At 35.7% G+C, this 12,490-nt stretch overlaps 1 protein-coding gene across 1 annotated transcript in view; it reads left to right on the top strand.

Moving 5' to 3' along the window:
* Vps39 (vacuolar protein sorting 39) overlaps positions 1 to 1,611 on the top strand; it is an 80,608-nt gene extending 78,997 nt beyond the window's left edge. Inside the window, exon 17 of the mRNA XM_081772006.1 lies at positions 1,162 to 1,611. Within this exon, the coding sequence (XP_081628132.1) occupies positions 1,162 to 1,225 (64 nt within the window). The 3' untranslated portion in view covers positions 1,226 to 1,611. The remainder of the gene's footprint in view (positions 1 to 1,161) is intronic.
* Positions 1,612 to 12,490: the final 10,879 nt, after the last annotated feature.

Below are 12,490 nucleotides of genomic sequence, written 5' to 3'. Positions count from 1 at the left end.
CCACAGCAGACAATCCCTAAATTCGCCCATGTTGAAACACGACATTTATGTGCATTAAGGCAAGAAGACATACACACACCCAGAGAAAGAGAGAGAGAAAGAAAGAAACAATTTAATACGGGACATCAAAATATAAATTAGGTAAACTTGTTTGAAGACACCTCATGTTAAAAACACAGGTAGGAAAAAGATAACAAAAATGTCGATGTTGACAACTTAGAAATTATTTCTGCATAAGAAACAAAATCCTTTTACGTGCAAAGCTATTCTCAATTATTGTGTATAACAATGAATTTATTAAAAATATTTAGCATCTACATGTACTCTCCAGTGACGGTATGTCTTGTTCACTGAGAAACCAGAGGCGGTATGCCTTCATCACTGAAAAACCAGAGACGGTATGCCATACCACCGCATACCGTCTCACTTCGACCACTGGTTTCGAAGTATACATTCCGTATGACAGTCCTCCTCGAAGAAGAATGAATGTTAATGTTAATGAATGTTCCATAAAAATACATCACCTCATTCTAGTTTTGGGGCTGGTCTTGTTCATGTGTGGAGGTAGAGATTTTTTCTTGTAAACTTTGTGGCACCCTCTGACCTCTGTATAACAGTATTCAGCGAATCACAATACACTGTGCCTTCATTCGAACATTCCTGTTTTGTGATAAACTGATAGTTTGTTCTTGAGACACTAACATTCCAGTTTGTTCTTGAGACACTAACATTCCAGTTTGTTCTTGAGACACTAACATCACAGTTTGTTCTTGAGACACTAACATCACAGTTCCCAGTTCCAAAATGGTTGCCCACTTCACAAGCTGCAACTCTCCCTTTGGAGAGCGGGACTTCAAAAACACGTTGTGTGTATGTATATAACATAACAGTTTAGATGTTCATTTCGCGAGTGGATACAGAGCTGGTCTAAGAACTATAGATGTCAATTGTGGTACAGCGATACTGTTCACTGGCCAAAAGTGAAAGTGAGTGGCTGGTCTGAAGTAGAAATAGTAGTTACGCACCTGCATGGTAAGCCGAAGATCCATGTTCGATTCCCAGATCAGTCACAGATTTTCACTCTTTGAAATTCAAATTAATAATCTGTCTTTCTTCCCAAAATGCGTTCATGAAGACATAATACTTTTATTTCTTTTGCAGTGCTTTCGCTCGCTATCCAAATGGTGATATCGTTCATTATTCTTGTCAAGACAGAAGATCCTAGCTTCATGTTACTGTGAATAATTTGCCATCACGTCTGTTGCGCTTAAGCATAATTATTTTAAAGAAAGTGTGTACAGTATTTTTTCTTCTTTATGTAACATTGATAATGTGAAAAGTGAGATGTAAATTTACATTGTTTATTGTAATTCTGAGATTGTTTACACTTTTATATGCACAGTGTGCATGGGGTCTCCGTGTGAATTTCGTTATTGTATATTTACAAGATTGTATGCAGCTAGAGAGAATGATCATGTACAGTACTCATCTGTTAATATTTGCATTGCTCATTTGTGAATCAAGATGTTAACAGGGATTATAAATATATATATATATATATAAATATATAATATATTGATTAATAGAAAATAAAGATTTATTGTAATTTTTGTCCCCTTTTTATTTTCTTTTGAATATTTTTACCATATTTTTATTAATTGCAATAGAGCTGTTCGTAATCCAAGTATTGTTTTCACTTTGGCTTCAATGTTGCTATAGTATATATAGGATGAGATAAATTGACGTTAATTAATCATTCATTGAAAACGTTGGAATATCATGTCAATAAATATTAATTTAATAGGTTGATAACTAGTTGCTGCTTCTATGTATAAATTTCAGTATTAAGGTAACGAAGAAATCCTGAACGAAACAAAATATACAACACACTTCGTTTGCGATAATTTATTTCCATAAACATAATTTATTTTAGAAATAATTTCTCTGTATTTGATTCCGCTTCAGAAAACCGCTGTGCACATACAAAACTCATAGGTTTTAGGAAGAGAAAACGCTCGTTATTTATTTAATATACTGAAGCCGTGTCAAAATGTTCAGCGATAGTATAACAGAAAAATCTGTCCATTCAATGTCTGGAACTGAAATTCTGCCTCCGTAGCTTCGAGTCCTCGTTAGTCCAGTGGCCAGATTTTTATTGTGTTGTTCTGCTGCTATTTAGTGCATATGAAAGAACGAAAATGTGCGAGTTTAAACTGATCGAATCTTTTCTTAGATCCATACTAACTTCTCTCTCCACTTCCACCTTTATCCATTTTTGTCAACTCTTAATTTTTGTATAAATACCATTAAGATAAAAATCAGGGTAAACATACGACCAAGAGCAGTTCCAAAATTTTTACTACTTATTCTGTTTATCTTTTTATTTTCCCTCCCTCCCTCTCTCTCTCTCTTTCTTGTTCCTGAATTGGTACAGTCCGCAGCAAAAAATCTACAACCTGAACTTGTACGTTTATTGTGAAACTACGCCTAACAGCACAGGCACTCAACATAACGTCTAAGTGGCACAAATCACGCCAGGGAAAACCTCAGCGTCCTCCCCTGCACACTTATTTTGGAGCAAAAGACTTCGTCGTTTCACAATAAACTTATATGCACATGTTGCAGGTTTTTTGCTGCGGACTGTACAATTTTTACTGTGTATTATCTTCATTTCTTGTTTTCTTTCTATTTCCCATTCAGTGTTTCAAAATTGGTTGCATAATCAATTTTTGAAGTTAGATGAATTTATCAATAGTAGAATGATTTAATTTATCTTCATATTCTGTAATTTTCCTTCCAACGCATGCGCTCTCACTCGCAAGCGGTTTGGTACCAGACCAACGAAAATAAACCCCATACAGTAAAACGTACCGTGAGCAGTTGGCAGACGTCATCATGTACTACTCGCCGAGATTGACGTGATTCTTACACTACCTGTCGTATCGGACACTCTTCATCTTACTCATTCCTATGTAGCGCTTTGCGCTAACAGTCCGTATTGTGAAGACTGTATGGTTCCACTGAGTATTCGGCACATTTATGTAGACAATATCCAAAATACTCAGATCTCAGAGAACGTTTAGGACCACCTAAGGATCTTATGTCAGATTTGGGGGGATAATGCGATCTTTAGTGACTGTATTCTCATCTTTATTCGCACGCGATTGAAATAGTTGACGTGCTCTAAGGAATTTTTCTCTTTACTTTTTTTTCTGTTATGAGTTTCTGTTGTTGCTATTTTTTGAATAATTTTATTTTTATATTTATTTCTTTAACCTTTTTTGGCGACCTATGTTCTAATTTTATTTATTTATTAGTTTTCTTAATCTGTGAAGGTAATTTCCTAAACCTGCCAAATCCATTTTAAGCAAAAATTGAAATGGCACTTGCTCCGAGTTTTTTCCGCACTCCGCTATCTTAAACGAGATAAAATATGTAAAGAAAAGATTGATAGATAGCAAGTGGGAAGTGCGAAAAAATTTGCTCAAAATAGGTGTGGTAGGTTTTGGATATGGCATTCACATTTGTAGATCTTTTGTTAGAAGTTTTATTTTGAATTTCTATTGCGCATCTTATCCCGGTCATTGACCTTATCGTGATGGGACAAGTAGTTTCTCTGTTGATGTCCCCATTAAACTTGAATCAATTAAGCAATCAGTCTTCATTTTTCTCTTTAAAGTTTATTTACATATCTTAGGAGGAGGAACGAAGCAAAAATGTGTAATTTAGGAAAGGTCGTCTGAAATACGCTGCAGCGATTTATTTTATTTAATACTCATTAAAAAAAAAGTAACGAAATATTTAAGAAAGTCGGTCAAACCCAGTGTGAAGTTATACTGGCCTTCGGCTGATTGAACTGAAAAATCCTGGGAGCTTGAGAGTCAGGATGCCCGGTATCGAAATTCAAACACAGAAATTCCTGATTACAAAGCGTCAATGCTAACCGCTCACCTACGTTCGCTCAGTTAATATGGTTAAATTCTTTTCTGCATTTTTTTTCTTTCGTCAAGTAAGAGGTACATTATGTATATCTTCCACGAGGATTAAGAACTATCCCTAACAGACCTGTTAACAGAGGTGACAGAATCGGAGCTTAATTTAATTCAACTCCACACAACAAACTAATCAAGCAGCAGTCAAAATAATGTTCAACAAAACAGTAAATAATAAATGTTCAACAGTAAAGCAGTTTGCCAATGGTCGATCGTGCAATCTTAGTAGCCAAGAGGTACGATACGTATTCTCCAAATACTGACAAGAACTCTCTTCTTATAACGTCCACAGTAAATTGTCAAGTTAATACTTCATCTGTAATGTGTGTTACACCCCCTCCCATTATATATATATATATATATATATATAGTTACAATCATTGCCTGATACTGTCAGGAAGAATTCTTGGTTTCCACAACGTAGGTATTAATCTGTTTTCGTATGAGAAGATGATAGAAATTACATTTTGTTTGGAAGTAGAATCGTCAGTTCAGTGGATGGATGTTTGTTACTTTTAAAAAAATAAGGAATCCTTAAAAAAGTTCTAGTAATAGCTAATACACTGGTTAAGAAAGAAAAAAGTTAATTATGTGTTTAAGTTAACATAACTACTGGGACAAATACAAAATAACGATTTTGTGGATCTGATGAAAAACGCCCGAAGTGCATTTCACATATCGGAGAGAAACAAAATACATATTGGAAGAACATTATTCAAGTTAGTAGATAATTAATATTACAATGTGATTAATACGCTTTATTAGTAAGTATTGTAAGAAGACAAATGTATTCAAAAGGGAGGTCTTTTAGACCGTATATATTAGGGTGTCCCTTATTTTGGGTAATTTCGTATTGCGATGCGCACCCCCCCCCCTTTCCAAATGTATTGTATGTGACCGTAAATACGCATTCGTGAAATAGCAGCCCTCTACGAGAACGTTAACCCGTGCCGACTTAACGACAAAATCATAAAATGACGTTTCCACATTATAATATAATTTAGAATTTCCAACCGTGATAACAGAGAAACTAAAAGCGACAGAGAAACGAAACTTTGTACGAAGCAACTAGATAAAGGACGACATCTGTCCGTGTATTGAAGAACATCACCGGACGAAGAGTGTTGCCAACCCAAGAGAAAGTTATATTTTTGTAAATTAAATGACCTAAATTGGATATCGTCGTTGGAAGCAGCAATAATAATAAGACAAATGAGATGGTAAATTCAGATCAGTGTTGCAAAGTTTCGAGAAATAACGTGAAATATGTGCAAACACCGTTGGCGCATACAGAGAGTGAGGTACTGACGTTTTATACACCTTAAATTAAATATTGACAAGAACTGTTTGAGTTGACTTTAAGTCTAGCCATCATTAGAGGACTGGTTAGAAGTCTAGCCATCATTAGCCAGATGGAACACTGTTGCCATTATTAGAAGAGAAAAGTTTAGTTTGGAGAAGATACAGAAACTCGGAAAAGTTAACTAGTGTTGTATGGTTTAAAACCTATAATGCTACCCGGTAGAGTATGAGGAGTAGTACCGTGGTTATGTGAGATCGATAAGTCACGTACTGACAGAGATATTCGGCATCTTGTTAAAGCTGAGAACTAAGGTTTGTAAAAGGTGGTAACGCTGTAAAGCGGCGGTTGTTTACTCTTGACGTCACCATCGTTATCAGCGACCTCAAAAACCCACCAATACATAAACCCATGCAAATTACACGCTGTTTTCATATTTTAACCAGGTTGTTAGGATTCTAACCCGCTGAACAAGGTGATGTTCTTCAATATACAGACATATGTCGTCCTGTCTCTAGTTGCCTCGTGCAAAGTTTCGTTTTTCTGTCTCTTTTTAGTTTCTCCGTTATCACGGTTGGAAATTCTAAATTCTAATGTAGAAACGTCATTTCATGATTTTGTCGTCAAGTCGGCACGGGTTAACGTTCTCGTAGAAAGCTGCTATTTCACGAATGCGTGTTTACGGTCACAAAGAATACATTTGGGGGGGGGGGGGATGTGTATCGCAACACGAAATTACCCAAAATAACGGACACCCTAGTATATGTATATATATAGTTTAACTTTTATACCCGTAGGCTAAAGTTGACAGTTGGTTAATGAAAGTGAATGAATGATGGTGAATTATTATTATTATTATTGTGATCTCCCATCGGTATCCCGGAGCCATGTGCATCAAGGTCACACGCGCTAATCACTAGACCAGCGAGGAGAGCTAGTAAGCAATCCATTAAAGCATTTTTGAATCTCTTTAAAATTGTCTGAATACTCAACTGAATTGTTGCTGAAAGAAATATTTTATGGAGGTCCAAAATCAAAGATTGCACTTGGTTTTCAACTTCCTTGTGCTCACATCAACCATTGTGAACTATCGTTCCGCAGAATACAGCAAAGTACAGAAACATGCTATCTAACTCTTACAACTGGAAAGTAGTTTGAAGTCAGACATACCAAAGTAAAATTCATTTCAAGAGAATTTCATTGCCAGAGCATCAATTTTGACACTAGTTTCTTCTTAGCAGATACGTTCAGAAGATTAAAAACGAAAATCAATCTTTGATGAAGGATGAAATGTTAAGTCTGAAGCGTAAGATCAGCGCTTCAAACACTACTCAAACTACTTTAAAAGGTTCATTTCAAAAAACAACTGTGGAAAACAAGATATATCATTGAGAAAATATAAAATAGTAAAGAAATATACACACAAGTCCTATAGGTAAAGACTACAATATTGTTAATCTATCTTCAAAATGACATTTCTGAAAAAGTACACGCAGCTAATTAATATTTTTCTCAACGCTCGGAAACGTTAGACTTGCCCCATTTCACGAAAACATGTAACCTTTCTCCCCAAATGAGTTTTCACAAAGTCACCTCCATATTTGTATTCGTACAAGTGCAGGCTTAACTAAATCTATTTCTCGCACTATATTCCGTTATATATACGTATGTATATATATATAAAGCATTAAGCCCGCTTTTGAGATTATATTTACAGTCATAAACAAATTAACGTGGAATACTGCCTTTTAGAATATTTTATCAGATACTCTATAAAGCAGTGCAGCTTTTACGAACGAGATAGTTAGTGTCTCAAATCTCAAGAGTATGTAAGTCGCAGCGGCTCAGGCCTAACGTCATTCGACAGCTAACAAAGTAATAGATGTGCAAAAATAAAAAGAAAAAACTTGGATTTCTTATAATCAGACATAAGGTATTGAGTCGTGAATATAAATGAACCTCATACAAAACTACGCCATATTTTATAATGTCAATGAAGGCGCAGATGCTAACCAGGCCCAGGTCTGTGCTGCTTATTTTCAAGATACGTTATTAAAGGCAACAACCAAAAGATAGTTCTGTTGTTTTCGGTTTGAAAATTTCCATGTCCAAGATGCTCCTCGCAGTGTGCGACCAATCACAGCAAAAGTCGACCAAGATCGACATGTAAACAGTCATATCATCGCTTATGACTAAACGTCCATCACCATTTGGAGGAAACTGGCTACATCAAGAAACTCGACGTTTGGGTGCTACATGAGTGGCTGAAAAACATTTACTCGGTCGAATTTCTATCTGTGACTCTACTGAATTGTAAGAACCCGAGCCATTTCAGAAGCATTTAATCATGAGTGATGAAAGGTGGATAACCTAGTACAACAATGTGATAAAGATCGTGGTCGAAGCGAGAAGCAGCTGTACAGTCTGTGACAAATCTCACACTGACACTCAAGAAGATTATGTTACGCGTTTGATGGGATTGGTAGAACACCGTGCATTAGGAGCCGGTGCTGTCGGCCAAAATGTTATACTGAGACTTATACTGTCGACAATTAGCACAAATGCACTTAGCAATTCAAAACAAACGGCCAGACTGGGCAAGAGAAAAGGTGTCGTGTATTATACCCTGCCACCAATAGATCGTACACATGTTTAACGACTCATTAGAAATTGTAAGAACTTGCCTAGAAAGTTTTAATGCATCCACTGTGCAGCCCAGACCTGGTACCCGGATCAGTCAAGAGTATCATTCATTCTGTCTCTGAAGAACTATCTGAATAGTGTTAAGTTAGTTTTCAAACTGTATTTCAAAATGATACAAGAAATGACAAATATTACATTGCATATGATAAGTAGAGAAGTAATATTTTATTAAAGTTTAATCAGGTGTCAATGAAGTTTAATAAAACTTTATCATTTTTTTCTATAATTGTGACAATAACTAGATGTAAAGTTCCTACTTTTTATAAAATTATTGATAATTTTAACATTTGTAGAGACAACACATATCTACAAAATTTTTGTTTTGTTTTTTGCACAGAGAGAAATAATTGATTTCTACTATGTTCAATACGCTGATTACGTGAATATATATATATATGCTTCATCTCGTCAGGTTTTCGAGCAAATTGCAATTTTATAATTTACTAATTAGTACAGAACATACATGTATTTTGGTGCGTTGTAACCATAATTAACAATAAATGGCAGCAGCGATATTAGTATTTTGTATCGCAAGTTTAACCAACAAAGTTCCTTAAGTAACTGTCTTTGTGTACTAATTTCTTATATTTATAGTATTTACCAGGCACATGTCAAAAGAAAGGGCCGATATCGTTTATTTAAAAAACTAGAAAATGATTATGAAGAAATTTATTGTGATTGATATACAAGAACATACTATAACCGTTACCAAGTTATATAAGTAATTTTTGGGACGCTCTGTATATTTTGGAAGGACAGAAACCATTCTTCCAAAATATTTTATTTATGCAACGAAAATCATCTTTTTTTTTTTCTGTCGGAATATCGAACAGCTCGACTTTTCTCCCACGAGATAGAACAATAGAACCTTTCATCGTTCACCAACACATACATGTAAAACGTTGCTTCATAATGGAAGAATTTTAGCAAGTCATGTGAACTCTACCTCGTCTATCGGGATACCTCAGTGTTTCTTCCTTTCTCATTAATATGCAAAGACTACGTTATATGATTGCTTGGAACTAAATTAAGTATTTTCTTCAATTACTTATGGAAATACTAGATCAAAGGTGCGATGTAGCCAGACCGCCATCAAGCAATATTGCTCATCCAGTTTTTACCTTGAAGTTTTCATGTTCGAACTATTGTCGTATTTTACATTGTGGCCAGTGAACTGTGAATTAACGCAAATTCCTGCAACATTTAATTTGCATATCCATACAGGTGGTTTAACCCGATTACATTTTAAAATGAACTACCAACATTTTCTAGTTGGTCAGTCCAGCTCATACCCGGAGCATCTCGACTCAAGGAGTTTTCTCCATGTGTTGACAGAGCCAACACGCTAGTTTGTTTTGTGATGCAGTTAATCAAAGGGGCCTAAGTTATTGAATAGTCGCACAAGGACCTTCTCAGCGATTAGTCCCATTTAGTTAATTCCACGGTCTTTTGACCATGTGCCTATAATTAGTTATGGGGTTCTCTCAACTTCCTGGATTATACATTGCGACTGTCTGTGTTTGTTCTACTGAATACCACTGCCAATTTTTTATGGATTCTCCTCGCAGCAGCCAGGAACTTACGTCGTGGAATTACTTTCAGTGTTAACCCCAACGTGCATCATTTAGTATTATTGTGAAAAAAGTGCACATAGTGATCTCGAAAAAATATTTCATTCGTGTATATATGTGACACAAGTTTAAAAGGGCTATCATATTTAAAAATGTAAAGTGTAATTTTGTGTTTATTGAAGTAGTTAATTGTTCACATCCATACCAGTGTTTCGTGTTGTGATTATTTTCTTCTGCATAATGACTTTTTTTTATACATATAGTGCATCTAATAAATAAGCATGTTATTATTTTATTCAATGTGTTTTCGTTTCATGTGTGCGTCGCGGTCTAAGCGATTGTCTGGATGTCCATGGGGATTTCGAGACGAGACATCTGAACCTTTCGGTTCTTTTTGCTCATCTCATTGTCGAAACCCGAGAGCGATCTGAGAAAAGTTCTGTAATTCTTTTTTGGAAATGTTTTTTAATGTCTTAACCAGGTGAATTCAGCTGCTTTGAAAGTACACGTTGGTTGGACAAGAGGAGCAGATTCGGAAAGCGGTTACAATACCTTGGCTATTTTTTTGGCGTAGTGGTCTTGAGCTTCCAGTCATTTCTGGAGAAACAGAAAGAAATTGCTAGGAGAAAGTCGAAACTGAAAGGGGGATGATTGGATAGTTTCCATCGAAATCTTTGAATTGTCTCAATAGTACGAGCAGCTGTGTGAACGTTGTCATGGATCAGAAGAATTCCAGAGCCTCTCTGCCGATTTTGGATGATGTGTCGCAGATTATTCAGTGTTTGGCAATACATGTTTGCCGTAATTGTACGTCCTGATTCCAAGAATTCGACTAGAATCTCACCTTTTTGGTCCCACCCCTCTGGTTGTCATGATTTTGGGAATATAGTATTCCTTCGAATTTCTTCACTTTAGGGGAACCAGAGTGCCGCCATTGCATTGACTACTGCTTCGACTCACCAGTGGCCTTCGATATCCAGGTTTCATCCCCGACATTTCATCTGCGTTAATTAGTGTATACCTTTATTCTTCTACTGATAAGTTTGAAAACAAATTAAGAGACTAAAATGTAGTTGCAAAAACTTGTCAGACTCATTAGATTACGTTTGTGGTGAATTTGTTTCTAAATCTCAGAGAAGACAAATTTCTGACGTTCTAAAGGCTATATACAGACATTATTTCGTTTATCCTCATGGTAATCAGGATCGAAAATAGGCATGCCGTGTGTTGATGATTATTTCTGTAGTGCAAACATGACAGGGTTATCTTCAAGAAACAAGAAAGCCATTCAATACCCTAATCTGCCTTCAGCTATACGACCAATTCCTCTGACGTTCCAGAAGAAGATGACAAACCTGTATTACATAATAGTTTAAAAACTATATGCAGTATAGTTTAAAAACTAAATTATATTGCATAATAACAACGTGCTTGGTTCTATGTTGTAGCAATAAACGAAACTTACAGCAACATATCCAATATTGAACGAGCTATTGGTACAGTTGGCAAATTTGTGCTGATATCTGATTTGTGTGAAGTTCTAGGACATTTTCTCGGTCTGCAAAATGATTTCAATAAATATTTTTCCCCCTTGTGCTTATGAGTCAGTAGTGCAACAGAGAACCACTAATACACTACGTTGTTTAAGAATGACCGAAAGGGATGAAGTAACTCCAGGATAACACAACATAAAATAGGTACAAATAGTTAACCTGAAAAATGCACTTCTTGCACCTTTGCATATAAAACTCGGACTAATGAAATATTTTGTGAAGAGTATGGAAAAAAGGGTGAGGATTACCAATATTTTGAACAATTTTTCCAGGTTTGAGTGATGCAAAATTGAAAGAAGGTCACACACTTTATTTTTAAGTGGGTCATGGTGGCTTAGTGGTTGAGCGCTTACTTCTGATTCCTGGATCAATCCCGGCCAAGTAAGTTTGTGATAGACAACATCGTGTCCTTGAGTTTTCTTGAGGTATTCCGTTTCCTTACACATTCTTATACCATCAATTCTTCCATAATCATTAACTTGCCTTAATTATCCGTCTTCTTTAGCCTAATGAGCATAATCATGGGACACTAAACTAAAAAATTTCGTTTCTTCCCTTTTTTCTTAGTATACTTACCTACTCATACGGAAAAGACTTTCCTTCACCAGGAGTATGTTAAAGATGCTCGAAGGAGTGGAAATATTACAGCAGTTGCTCTACCCAACTCTCCTCCTTAGTCGCACTACCCTACCCTCTCGTTTGTACTCTCAAGTCACATGGTCTAGTTTCCATGTGTGTGTGTAGGGGGGGAAGAGATGGCTGGGTGCTAATATGATGAAATTTATCATCCCTGGGGAAAAAAAAATATTCAATTCGCACACTGGGATCACGCGTGGTACTGGGTTTCCAAATTTGTGAGAATTTGTGTGATCTGCAATGCATATTTTTTCTATTTTGTTGGACCATTTTTGAACTAATTAACTTCATGGCTTAGTATAAACAAAGGTTCATTGCCACAGAAGAAAGAGCCTTCAAGATTGTGTCTTTTGCCACTCGAATTCAATCAGGATCGTATTTTAGATATCCTCTCACACTGACCTTGGGTTTCAAATATCTCTTTCCCCTATACTTTCTATCTGAATCCTATAAATCTTAGGTATATTTCCCATGTGATTGACATATCTTGCTCTTCTTAAATTACATTAATGTTATTATAATATTTCTCGGAATTTGTATATGTCAAATCTGAATAACAGAATTACGGCTGCTTTGAGTACATTTAAAGTATATCAAAAGAATTCATTAAAAACTAATAAACAAAAATGTTATTTGTTAATTTTCCACCTGCTTCAAATGTGGTCAGTGATTATCAGAAACAAGTTGCTTGATTGTGACTTAAAAAACATGACGGAATTTAACAAAACAATCAAA

This window comes from Thermobia domestica, chromosome 9 (genome assembly GCF_964235325.1).
Source record: "Thermobia domestica chromosome 9, izTheDome1.hap1.1, whole genome shotgun sequence".
NCBI classification, from domain to species: domain Eukaryota; kingdom Metazoa; phylum Arthropoda; class Insecta; order Zygentoma; family Lepismatidae; genus Thermobia; species Thermobia domestica.
This window is presented reverse-complemented; position numbering and strand designations above follow the sequence as displayed.